Source organism: Acytostelium subglobosum (genome assembly GCF_000787575.1).
Source record: "Acytostelium subglobosum LB1 DNA, scaffold: scaffold32, whole genome shotgun sequence".
Taxonomy (NCBI): domain Eukaryota; phylum Evosea; class Eumycetozoa; order Acytosteliales; family Acytosteliaceae; genus Acytostelium; species Acytostelium subglobosum.
Window position 1 is genome coordinate 172094 of NW_012236501.1, and position 13245 is coordinate 185338.

The window sequence follows — 13245 nt, forward strand, 5'->3', positions numbered from 1 at the left end:
TGGTGACCAATGGAGTACCTTTGTTGATGGTCCATTGATTATGGATCATGCTCACATGTTGAAAGATAGTTGATCTTAACACCTTGTTGTGTATCATCAATCTGAATGTACTGTCAATGGCGACATCAGTAGTAGGTGTAATCATTATTTAATATATGTTATCTCTATGACGATGAATGATTGATCACAAATTGATCAAGATATTTTTATGGTCGTTTTGGACCCAAGCCCACACACAAAGTGATCACTTATTTATGGAAGTTCATCAATCAATCACTCCAACTGCTTAATGCGATTGGTGATCCATGAGATCAACTTGATGTGACCATCAACGAATGCAGCGTCTCTAAGCTGTACAAGCAATCTGATGGCCTGTGCTGGATGTTGTGACATTGTGCTCCAGAATGAGGACGACGCTGTACTCTCGCTAGCAGGGCTTGAGAAGAGATGCACTATCACATCATAATGATTCGTCATTGCAGCTGAGACTATTGCTTGAAGTGATGGCACGAGCTGCCACTGATGCTGTCCAATCGATGTTGGTGACTCTAGTCGTTTGTTGAATCGTTGGTCGATGAATCTGATCGTGTCTACATGACCAGTGGCACAGGCATTGTCCAACAAACGGAGAATGAGGAAGTTGATCTTCTGTGTCTGCTTGATGATATCATACTCTATTAGAACGGCCAGCACGTGGACGTTGGTGATGGTACCCAACTCGCTGGCCAGCTTGTCTAGATTGAGTGGCGTGTTGGTCGCTGTCGATGCTGCTCTGGCAACATCGAGAATGAACTTGATTGATTCGGCATCGGCACGCTTGGCGCACTCGGGAATGGCTTGAGTGAACAACAGTTGCTGTTGTGGCGTCTTGAAGATGTCCTGCACCAACCTGACCATCGAGTGTGAGTGTGTTGCGGCACACTTGATAACGTTGATGATGCTCTGATCAGTCTGTCCGATCGACAGCCAGTTCTGGATGAATGCGCGGACCACTTTCTCGCTCATCTTGGTCTCGGGCAGGTAGTGTGACTCAATGATGCGGCAGAGGTACTTGACTCCAAACTCCATGTTGCCCGTTCCAACTCGTGCAGCGATGGCCATGCATACATCAGGATGGGCACGTGCCCAAACACTGGCGTAGCGAGCATGCCTCTTCACCCTGTCTTGATCCTCCTGTTCCAGATCAATTTGATTGCCTTCATACTCATCAGATTCAGATGTGTCATAATCGTCATACATGAGGTGCAACTGGTGCAACTCGGCAGGCTTAACCGGGTCATCGATATATTCGAGTGGAAGGCAGACCGTGGGGTGACCACCCAGGATCATGTTGGCAGTCATCACATCACCAATGGAGGCAGCGGCACCGAGGGCAGCGCAGTAGTCAGTGCCAAACACTCCTTGTTCATTGAACTCCAAATAGTTGATGACGGTCTTGTCGCGATTGAGTATGGCACCTGCTAATACCTTTGCGAATAGGCAGTTCAACCTTGGATGGGCGACCAATCGACGCAACAAACCAATGGTCAATATACTTGGATGTATGTCCATGATCACTGGGTCGTCATTGTCGTCATCTTCATTGTCTTCGTCTTCATCATCTGCAACGACAGGTTGATCGAGCATGAATGTTGCCACATCCAAATATCCATTCTCCAACACGCACTCGATTGATTGGCATGGGTTAAAGTCTTCGGCCCAATCCAACGGTGTGATTACGGCGAACAACTTCTTGACAATATCCAGACGTCCATTGATTGCCGCTGCTCGATATGCGCGCAGCAAGGAGTCGGGCGACAGCTTGCTGGCGTGTGTCTTGGCGAGTATCTCATCGACCTTGGCCGTGTAACCAGACATGCAGAAGCGCTCGAGTTGTTGATTTGATTTGGATTGGGCCTGTGACAGTTGCTGAATCATGTTGAAGCTTTGCGCCATCAGGTCCGGCTGGCTTTGCATGAATGTGTACATGTCGCCCAATGACTGGTTCTGGAGCTTCATCAACAAGTCGTGTGTTTCCTTGGACACCTCGAACATCGTATCATTGGTCAATGGACCCTCGGGTATCTTGATGTTCTGACCAAAGAAGGGGATGGTCAAAGGCTCCTGACCAATGCCATTGCCAGCATCAGCATCAGCATTGCCACCAGCATCATGGCTATGTAGGATGTCGTTGATAAAGTCCGAGGGATGCAGAGGGAGATCACTCATTGCCAAGAACTTGCGCATGAGCGCTGGATGATGGATGCGAATATGGAGAGTTTCGACTGTGTACTTTGGAAGATTTGCTCGACCAATGTTGGCCAGCAACACATCAAAACTGTACTCCCAATCAGGCTGTGTGCAATCTGTATGACGTTTGAGGAACTTCTCGAGGAAGGCCAAATGATTGGTATCGAGTGACTCGAGCGTCATCTTGGGGTTGTCGATGAGAGTATCCAGAATGAGTCGGTTGGCAGAGATGATGGCAATCTTGAGCAGCTGGGAGTTGATCGGATAGGTGTTGGCCAGTGGTCTGTAGGCCTTGTGGAACCAATCGACTGCGCCATAGTTGATGTAGGTGGTCAGCGTGTCTCTGGCCAACAACTGTTTGCCCTTGATCAATTGGCCATCCTTTGCACCAAGTCTCTTGTAGATGTATCCAACTTGTCCCAACACGATCATGCCCAATCTTCTGTCTCTGAACAAAGTATGGAACAGTGTTGTCAAACGTGGTGCGGTCGTCGCATCCACCATATCAACGTCCAACGTACCTGATAACTTTCTGTTTGATTGTTTGATTGAGCGAGTGTGAGTGATCAACTTGATGTTTGAGTATTGATTGCCTGGGTTACTTACCTCTTCTTGTCTGGCTTGTTGAGCTCCTTGATGGCTGAGTGGCATTGCTTGATGATATTTGTGTCCTTGCTGACTGGCAATGTAGAGTGCAGTGTTTACAACACGCATACGCTGGACGTTGGTGGAGAGGTGTGCCGGCCAGTTCGCCAGGAGATACGCCATGATTAGGTGAGAGTTGAATGATGCCGCCAACTCGTAGGCCTGCAGTGTGAGTGTATATCCAACCTCTAGCAATTTCTTGAGCACCAAAGGCTTGTCACCACGGCACGCCGAAATGAAGAACTTGTCAAAGTAGAATGATCTGCTGTAGTCGAGTGAGTCAAAGATCAATTCAAACACCCTGTGATCCGGGTTCCTAATCGCTTGTTCTGTGTTCTGCCAGGTGTCGAGGTCATAGGCGAATGACTGCTTCTTTGAGGACTTGTCTGCCTTCATGTGTTTGGCAATTGCTTGAATAGTCTCCAGTGTGCCACTGTATAGCGCCTGTTGGACTGCAAAGCCAATGACTTTTTTATCCTCACCATTCTTTGGTTTGACTTTCTTGGCGAGATATATGATGTTCTCGACACAGTCTCGTCTGATCGCATTCAAGAGATGTTCCAGGTAGTACGTTTGATTCAATTGCTTCATGAACGCCAGCGACACGCCCCCCGCGCTCATGTATGGTTTGAAGTTGCCCTGGACCTCGAAGCCCAAATCAAAGTGATTGTTGGCGATGAACGTCGACACGACAGCCTCGGTCATCTTGTAGTCCTGGTTTTGGATGGCTTGGATCATGTAGGAGAGGTCACGTCTATGTAGCAGCAGCGGCTTGTGTGTCTGGCTGCCAATGAGCATGCCCATCTCGACGGACATGCTCGTCCACAACTCGGCGTAGTCATCCTTTATATCACCGCTCTTCAGTGGAAGCTTGTTGCAACGTGGCAGGACGAGCCTGGCGGCCTGGAGGTCGTTGCGTTCAATCGCGTCAAACAGTTTGTTGATGAGTGATCGGGGCGTCACAATCATTCCATTGGCCTTGAACTCGGCCAGGTCGATGAGTGACTTCACATTCTGATGGTTGTCGAGTCTAGTGATCAGCGACTCGGACACAATGCTCTCATGGATGTCGGTCACCACTTGTATGGGTATATTGAACTCCTTGCCTGTCATCACATCGAGCAGCAACTCGACCATGTTGAGATGTCCACCAACCAGCGCAGCCTGCAGCAGTGAGTCGGGGATGAAGAGTGAGGTGAGACTGGCCAAATTGCGATGTTGAGCCATGATGAACTTGGCAAACTCAGCATGACCGTTGGCAGCAAGGACAGCAAAGTTGACCCTAAAGTTTATCGACTTCAAGTGAGGGACGAGCACCTTGAACGTGTCGATGTGGCCCGAGCTCACACATAGGATGAGGTAATCATTCAACAACTTTGCAAATTCTAGGCCCGCAGTAAAAGATGCAGGGATCCGATCAAAGAGGTACTTGACACTTTCGGCATTGTTGAAGAGAACACACTGCTTGACGACGGCATGCCACACATATTGATCGTTGAGATTGTGGCCAAACTCCTGGTGGACGAGTCGGAGCATGCTGAGGCTGATGCCAGGCAGGGTCAAGGCAAAGGCTTGTCTGGGGGCTTGACCATTGTTACTCTCATTCACTATTGTATGTTGGAGAAGCAGTCGGACAAAGTCTTCGTTGTCATGGTTGATGGCCATCAGCAGGTGTTCACCAGTGATGCCGGTGATCATACTATGCGCGGTCATACTCAAGTAGGACTGGAGCATGTGTAGGTTGCCAATCTTGACCAGCTTGGTGATCAAGTCTGAGTAACTCTTATTAATATTGGATTGGTCTGTCTGTGTTTGTGCTGGTAGCGACATGTTGACATTGCGCAGTAGATGATCAAACACTTGTGGATTGTTGTACCAGATTGCTTGTGCTAGCAATGTGTTGTTGGGCGGGTAGGGATGGGTGGCCGATACACGATCATACTCATTGATGTAATATTGAGTAGCATGATACTTTAGAAACTGTCCAAGGTCACCATTCTCTAATAATACCTTGCCCTTTATAACACCTATTACATAAGTTGTCCTTGTAGTTGTTGTTGTAGTTGTTGTATTTGATGATGTGTTGTAAAGTGGATAGGCGGAGAGTATCTGATTGATTGTGAAGTTGACATGACTGAGTATACGTTGACACAACGCAGTATCTCTAAATACATTATGTATAACAATATCCTTATTATTATTATTCATGATTGTTTGATTGAATGAACACACACAAAGATTCATACTCTGGCTTTAGACTTTGATCACACTCATTCATTGAATGATGTAACCCCCCACGCGAGTGAAGATCATTTTATATTTGAAGACGAATGATGGTGAAGATCAAGTTTGAGTTGTTTGATTCGGTTGGTGCACCATTTGATCACTTTGACAAGTCCATCAAAGAATGCTGTGTGTCTGAGTCGTACAAGTAATCGGATGGCATGAGTTGGATGCTGTGACATTGTTCGCCACATTGTTGATTGAGTATCGCCATCGCCCAAGAGATAGGCAATCACATTGTGATTATTGCTCATTACAGCAAGTACCATTGAACTAATTGCTGGAACGAATTGCCTGACTCCATATGATGTCGATGTTTGTAACAGCCTCTCATTGTTGATACGTTGGTCGATGAATTGAATCATGTCCACACGTCCACTTGAGCAGGTTGCGTCCAATATTTGTTGAATGAGTCCATTGTATCGATCAGAATTGTCAATATATCCATTGTCCATGAGTATGGCCATCACCTCGACATTGGTGATGCTGACCTTCTTTAGTTCTTTGAGGAGGTCCACTGTGGGATGGCCATATGTAGGAGCGTCGTCTCCATCTTCAGTCGATGGCTCCATCATCACATCGATAATGAATTGGAGAGATTGGACATCACTTCGATGAACACATTGAGGTATCGCATAGACGAACAGTGGCCTTTCGTCAAACTGAATGATTGTGTCCAACAACTTGAGTAGTGATAGAGATATAGCACGATGCATGATATAAATCAAGTCATAACTATCATAGTAATGACGTGATTCAAACCATCCAATGATTAACTCTTTGACAACATCCTCTGTCATCTTGGTCTGAGGACGACATGCCGCGCCCATGACGTTGTACAGCATCATACAGTCAAAGTGGTCAATGTTGCCCAATGTAATGTGACGTGCGATCAGCCGTCCAACCGCAGGATCGACGCGCGTCCAAACATCCACTCGATGTCTTTCTCGCCTGTTATAGAGATATGTGAGATCAAACTCTTGAACAAGGTTATCATCTTCAATTCTACGATAATCAAAGTCAACATCCTCGGGAGGCATGCAAAGATTCGGGTGATTGTTCAAGATCATCTCGGCTGTGTCCACATCACCAATCATTGCCGCCGCTCCCAATGCACAGCGGTAGTCAGTGGCGAACTCTCCATTCTCATTGAGTTCCAACATATTGATGATGTCCATGTCTCGCTTGAGTATGGCGCGAGCCATCACTGATTCAAATGTGCAATTGAGGCGAGGATGTGCGATCAGTTGTTGAAGCAGGTCAAGGGATAGGTTGCTTGGGTGGATGTCCGTGACGGGCTCAGCGTAGTGAATGTCGTTGGGGTTGTGGTTGGGCAGACCAATCAAGAACATTGCCAAGTCCATGCGGCCATTCTTCAGAGAAAAGTCCATCAGTGCCAGTGGATCAAAGCCCACCAACGACTCAGCGGGGAGATCGTTGATGATGATTGTGTATAACCTCTGAGCCGTTCCAATGTGACCTCGTTCCAATGCAGTTTTGTAGCCAGCAATAATATTATCTGGGTGGCAAGTCGCTGGCAGGTTTGTAACGAAGTATAATGTCGATGATCTCATCACGACCAGTCACACAGCATAGGTGAATGAGGCCACTAATAAAGCTTGTAGACTCGAGTGCATCGCTCACTTGGACTGTGGACGGGGGCGAGACTGTTGATATGGTGCCACTCTCAAGCATCCTGATATGGTTCGACAGTAATGTGGTACAGTACTCAACAGTGAGGAGTGGCTCGCCGGGTGTATCGACGTCCGTCAACCTCTTGATAACCTCATGGTCTGTGACTCCATCAATGACCTTTCCATTGACCAATAGTGTGGATAGTCCAAGGTTTGCCTGGAGCTCGTCCAAGAGGTACTCCCACCTTGGATGGATGTCTCGTCCATTCTGATGTCCAACTAATATTGGTAGAACGTTTAAAGGGAATATTGAAACAAAGGATAGGTTGATGTTGGCCAGGAGGGTGTCCACATTGCGCGCGTCAGGGGAGGCGTAGCCAAAACATTTATCCAACAGATAGGAGTTGTGTGGATAGATGTTGGAGACAGAGTTGAACGACTTGATGAACCATTCATGGGCGCCACATTGGATATATGTAAGCAATGAATCCATATCCAGGAGTTGTCTGCCCTTGATCAGTTGATATTCCTTATATGTTATTCTATTGATGTCACCAATCATTCTCATGATGATCATGCCCACTCGTCTGTCTCTGAACACCAAATGGAATGCTGTTGATATACGTGATGATGCTGATGTTGATGTTGATGATTGATTGGTCTCACTGTACAATGCTTTTGGTTGAATAGAGTCATTCCTAGATTGATTGATTTTATTGATTGAGTGGGTTAGTGATGAGTGGGATGGTTCCTAATTGATTGGAGGTACATACACTATCATGTTCGAGTTGATGTCCTTGATGATTGAATGGCAAAGGTCGATGATTCGGACGTATCCATAATTGTAGGCAATGTGGAGAGCTTCATTGATCGCACGAAGTCGTTGAATTTTGGTCTTGTTGAGGATGAATGGTGATGATGGTAATGTCTTGAGAAGGTACTCCAGCACCTGGATCGAATTGCCTTGCGCAGCGTACTCGATGTCGACTAAGCTTATGCTCGACACGCATCCATGCTCTTCAGTCAATGTCTTAAGTACACCTAGCTTGTTATGCTTACACGCTGTGGACACGGCTTGGCTGTGACGAACATTGACGTTGGCGGCCACCAGTCTGCCCAACACAAACTCAAATACCTCTGTTGAGTTGCGAATGGCGTGCTCCAAACTGGTTGAGGTGACCAATGTGTTTGAGAACTTGGCCAGGTAATCAAAGATGGCGCTAACTGACTCCAACGTGCCAGTCTCAATCGCCTTATTGATTGTTGATCTCTCCTCTGCGGCATTGTCCACGCTTGGCTTGACATGCCTGGAGAGGAAGGCGATGCCCAAGACGTAGCCTGCCTTGATCGCTTTCTTTAGGTGCTTGAAGCAGTAGTTGAACAGGTCCATACCCGGACCAATCTCGAACAAATGATGGATGAGTTGCATCAACTCCACAGATACACCAGCAACTTTGATTGAGTTGCTGCAGTGGCCAAACCTGAAACTTGAATCAAAGTAAAGGTAGCTGATGAATAGTCTGGCCAGCTCGATTAACCTCTGGCGCTGGGGTCCTGGAGACATGGTAGTGATTTCGTTGACAAAGAATGTCAGGGTATAGGCTGTTAGAGGCAAAGGACGGAGCTCTTGGCTAGCAATAAGCATGCCCACCTCATGTGACATTGTTTCAAGTATGATGCGCTCATGCTCCTGGGTCCAATATTGTTCGAGGCAATCGGAATCACACTCAGGGAGAATGAGTTGGACCTCACTTATGTTGTTGTTCTTGACTGCCTCCAGTAGCAATTTGATATGCACCTCCTCTGACGTGGGTATTCGTTTGGTTACGACCTGACACTCGACATTCGGGTGGTTGGAGACCAACTCCCACAGGTGGTCTGGCACGATGGTCTGGCTCTTGCCATTCACACATTGCTTTGCAAACTTGATGTCGGGATTGTTGGTCATCGCGTCGAGGAGCACGGTGACAATGTCAAGACCAAGAGTATGATCGCGAGTAAGCACGTCAAGGGCCTTCTGGACCAAATTTTCAGACGAGGAGTAGTCTGTGTTGATGGGCTGTTGATGATCGATGAGGTATTTGATGATGTCTGAATGCCCACTCTCGATTATGCTCTCCAGTGATGATGAGTCGATCTTGATGACATCTTCAGGAGTGAGATCCTGAAGTATAACATTGAGTGTATCAATATATCCATTCATGCAACAATACTTTGCTTGCTCTCTCAATATGCCTCTGAGCCTAGCCTCAAAGTCATGGTCGTAGAAGTTGTCGTCATCGTCATCGCCATTGTATCCATTGTTTGACGATCCATGAATGTGATCCAAGAGATATTCTACACATTCGGCGTTGTCAGAGCGTACAGAACTCTCGATGAACCACTTCCAAATGTCAAAGTTGTCAAGCAGTTGATGATGGGCAAACTCCTCGTTGAGTAGACGAAGCATGTTGATGTCGAGATGGAAATCAGGTTCCTGGAAAACATGTTCACTCACGATAGAATGTTGAAGTAACGCTCTAACAAAGTGCTCGTTCTTGTGATTGATCGCGATTGCCAGTTGTTTGAGTTCGAGTTGGTACAAAACTCCTTGTCCGGTCATGTCGAGGTAGGTCTGTAGTATGTGGACATTGCCATTATTGACAATATCTGTGATCACGTCTGTATTATTATTGTAGGTGTTCAACGAATGATATGGTAGTGACATGTTTGTGTTCTGAAGCAGATGATCAAACACTCGTTGATTGTTGTACTTTATCGCTTGTTCGAGTAATGTGATGTTGGGAGGGTATGTCGATGCAACTCGATCATACTCTGTGATGAAGTATTGTGTTGCGTTATACTGTAGCATCTGTTTGAGATCACCTCTGTCTAGTAGCTCTTTGCCTTTGATCACTGGCTTGACTAAGTGTTGTTGACCTTCACGTATCCATAGTTGATGAATATCACTAACATGTTTGAATATCAACTGACACAATGATGTATCTGTCAATACTTTATGTATAACTATCTTGTTATTGTTGTTATTGTATAGCATTGATTGATTGAATGAGTGTATGTGAACGAATGAACGAAAGAGTCAAGTTTGAAGGTCGCGACACACACGACCACACACTCAACTCATATTGTGTTTATTTATGGGTCACCTACACAAGTTGATTGATCAGCTTGGTGCACAGGTTGATGATGTTCATGTGTCCATCGTTGAAGGCATTGAATCGAAGTTGTTTAAGCAATCGAATGGCATTGACTGGATAACTTTGTTGTTGACTCCTCGGGGTAGAACTCAAAGACTAGGTTTCCATCCTCATCGTCTTCATCGTCATCGTCACTGTCCTCTTCATGATCTTGACGATATATCTTGAAATCCTTGTCCACGTACTCTGGCGGGATGCACTCATCAGGGTGCTCTTGAATGATCATCTCGGCCATCTCAACATCACCAGTGATCGCGGCGGCGCCCAGTGCGAAGTGATAGTCTGATTTGAACCTGTTTGAATAAGATGATCGCTCCAACAAGTTGATGATAGCCTTGTCTTGATTGAGTATGGCATGCGCCAGCAAAGTGCTGGAGTTGAACCTGATTTGATGAAGTGCCAACAACCTCTGTATCAAACCAATCGACAGTATGCTTGGATGGATGTCAATCACAGGTCCGATCGATAATTCATAATTATCATAATCATCCTCATCATCATTACTGTCCATGTCGTAGTCGTCGCCATCACTGTCCATGTCATAGTCGTCGCCATCATTGTTGTCCAATGGGAGTCCGAGCAGGAAGTCGGCCACATGCTCGTGGCCCTTTTTCAACACGTCAGAGATCGGGTAGAAATGGAAGTATCTTGGGCCAGCGTCATGGTAGACAATGATCTCATGGAGCCGTTTGACAAAGTCAAGATGGCCATTGGTCGCGGCAATACGGAAGGCCAAGTTGAAATCCCGGATGTCGAAAAATGACAAGACTTCGAGGCGATCGATAATGTGATCGAACACGTCGATCTTGCCATTCTCTGCACATTGCATCAGGAGTGATTTCATCACATCCTTCATTAGGAACTTGCAAGTGGCCGGGTCCACATGATATTGGGTACTGGGCTGGACGTGTGATTCGAGTGAGGGCAATGGGCCAGGTCCAAGAGCTCGATCAAAGGCCTCCTTGTCGCTGATCCAATGCTTGAACATCACTTTGATGTGTTGCGTTGGGTAGACATCTTTGCTGATCGTGATCAACTTGTACATGAGCGCTGGATGGTTGACCTTGGGAAAAATCAAACCATCAACCTTGTACTTTGACATTTGATTGAGTGTCAGCATCTCATCGATGCTGCGCTCCCATCCATCCTGATGACAGTGTGAATGATGCTCCACGATTGATTGTAGGATGGAATCATACTCATGATGAAGGATATTCATAGAGGGGTTGGCCAGGGGGGCGTCCATAACTTGGGTGTCGGCACGAATGAGTGCTGCTGTGAGCAACTTGGTGTTGTCAGGGTATATGTTGGCAACTGGGTAGTATGACTTGAGGAACCATTCAATGGCACCATACTTGATATAGTCGACCAGTGAATGATTGGCCAGAAGTTCTCCACCTTTGATCAGTTGGTCATCGTTGACACCAAACCTCCTGTACACATCACCAATCGTCTTCATGATGATCATGCCCAGTCTCCTATCTTTGAACACCAAGTGGAATGCTTTTGACATGCGTGATGCGTATGTTGGTGTCGTATCCATCCTCACTGCGATGGAACTCTCCTCCTCTTGTTTCCTGAGATTGTTGGATCGAATCATTGAATAAGTATGATTGGTGATTGATTGAGCGTGGGGGGGAAGGAACTATTCCATTGCATGATTGGTTTGACTTACCTCGAACTGTTGTTGATTTTGTTGATGATTGAGTGACAAAGATGATGATTCGCGTCTTTCCATCAAAGTTAGCACTGTCCAGTACACTTTTGACTGTGCGTAGACGTTGAGTAATGGTGGTTTTGACGAATGGCGAAGCTGTCCATGTGTCCAAGAGATACTCCAACTCGTCATATGAGTTTGATTCAACCAACTTCAAAATGTCGTACATATTGTAATTGGACTGAGTAGTTGCACTGGTACTACTGTTGTTGTTGTTGTTGTTGACTCCATCACTATCATCGATCATCGTTATATATGTGTGCCACCCACTCTGGGGTCCGGTACATCGGTGACCAATGGCTTCGGTTGGCGTTTGAATGGCTTCACATTGATCATACACCTGACACCTTGATGTTTGGACAATCGCTCAATCAATGATGTTGACTTCAAGTCCTTGTGGATGTCATCCACCAGCTGATCCTGCATCCTGCGCTTATCTTTGCCGGATTGAGATCGGGTGATGAGTTCTAGGAGATGCTCGGCCATGTCCATATGCCCATTGACCAATGCAGTTTGAAGCAGAGAGTCGGATGACTCCAAGTCAATGCTGATATTGATATCATCTTTGAGCTCCTCCGTGATGTACTTGATCAGATGTGTGTGACCAGCTGAGATCAGAAGACTATCCTTTTGGAAGCGATTGTCAAGTGGTCACTTCTATACATGGCCACCTTATAACGCTCAAATAGTACCTTGAACACCTCAACCGATCCATAATCGAAGCAAAATCTAATGAGGATACTCAATGTGAGTCTGGGATTCCCTGCCATAGACCCTGCATTGTGATCCAAGAGGTACTGTACATTCTCGACCTTGTCGTGACGCACAGAGTGTTTGGTGATCACCATCCAGAGATTAAGATTGCACAGATGATCAGTGATCAGACGAAGAATGTTGATGTCCACATCTGGCCGCACCAACAACTTGGACAAGTCTTCATGACGATATTCTTCAACCGATGAACGTTGAAGTAACATCTGCGCCACCATGATTGACCATCAGTAGCGTGCCGAATGAGATGTCGATCATCTGTTGATGTTGGCTGATGTCGAGGTAGGCCTGAAGCATTATAATGCTGCCACTCTTGATCACACAGGAACGCATGTAATCCAAGATATGCCCGAGCTCCTCAGAGTACTCTGATGGAAATGTCATGTTGGTGCATGTCAACAGATGTTTGAACACTCGTTCATTGTTGAAGATCGCCGCACATGCGAGGAGATGGTCATTCTGAGGATATCCATTTGGGTAGTGTGACGACGAGACATGATCAAACTCGTCGATAAAGTATTGTGTGGCGTTGTATCTTAACATCTGATCAAGGATACCATTGTCCAACAGTTGTTTGCCCTTGATCACTGATTTGTATATCTCCTTATTGTCTTGGTCTTGAATGATGTTGCGATTGATCTCACTGACATGATTGAGTATCTTGCGACAAAGTATTACATCTCTAAACACTGTATGTATTGCAATATTATGTATGTTGTTGTTGTACATGACTTGTAAGTGAATGAATGATTAATGTATGAATGAGTGA

The 13245-nt window shown here is 46.1% G+C and overlaps 6 protein-coding genes across 6 annotated transcripts; all 6 read right to left on the bottom strand.

Moving 5' to 3' along the window:
* Window positions 1-273: 273 nt before the first annotated feature.
* On the bottom strand, window positions 274-5152 carry SAMD00019534_113750 (hypothetical protein; the record flags this gene model as incomplete). Its single annotated transcript, XM_012893379.1, has 4 exons — window positions 274-2761; window positions 2836-2869; window positions 2946-5038; window positions 5121-5152. The coding sequence occupies 4 exons, from the start codon at window positions 5150-5152 to the stop codon at window positions 274-276; spliced, it is 4647 nt and encodes a 1548-aa protein (XP_012748833.1).
* A 579-nt stretch (window positions 5153-5731) lies between these two features.
* SAMD00019534_113760 (hypothetical protein) lies at window positions 5732-6548 on the bottom strand (the record flags this gene model as incomplete). Its single annotated transcript, XM_012893380.1, has 2 exons — window positions 5732-5840; window positions 5920-6548. 2 exons carry the CDS (start codon window positions 6546-6548, stop codon window positions 5732-5734), a joined length of 738 nt encoding a protein of 245 aa, XP_012748834.1.
* Window positions 6549-6672: 124 nt separating this feature from the next.
* SAMD00019534_113770 (hypothetical protein) lies at window positions 6673-9642 on the bottom strand (the record flags this gene model as incomplete). Its single annotated transcript, XM_012893381.1, has 2 exons — window positions 6673-7489; window positions 7565-9642. 2 exons carry the CDS (start codon window positions 9640-9642, stop codon window positions 6673-6675), a joined length of 2895 nt encoding a protein of 964 aa, XP_012748835.1.
* A 377-nt stretch (window positions 9643-10019) lies between these two features.
* SAMD00019534_113780 (hypothetical protein) lies at window positions 10020-11874 on the bottom strand (the record flags this gene model as incomplete). Its single annotated transcript, XM_012893382.1, has 2 exons — window positions 10020-11491; window positions 11664-11874. The coding sequence occupies 2 exons, from the start codon at window positions 11872-11874 to the stop codon at window positions 10020-10022; spliced, it is 1683 nt and encodes a 560-aa protein (XP_012748836.1).
* An 80-nt stretch (window positions 11875-11954) lies between these two features.
* Window positions 11955-12553, bottom strand: SAMD00019534_113790 (hypothetical protein; the record flags this gene model as incomplete). Its single annotated transcript, XM_012893383.1, has 2 exons — window positions 11955-12332; window positions 12398-12553. 2 exons carry the CDS (start codon window positions 12551-12553, stop codon window positions 11955-11957), a joined length of 534 nt encoding a protein of 177 aa, XP_012748837.1.
* Window positions 12554-12656: 103 nt separating this feature from the next.
* On the bottom strand, window positions 12657-13205 carry SAMD00019534_113800 (hypothetical protein; the record flags this gene model as incomplete). Its single annotated transcript, XM_012893384.1, has 1 exon — window positions 12657-13205. One exon carries the CDS (start codon window positions 13203-13205, stop codon window positions 12657-12659), a length of 549 nt encoding a protein of 182 aa, XP_012748838.1.
* Window positions 13206-13245: the final 40 nt, after the last annotated feature.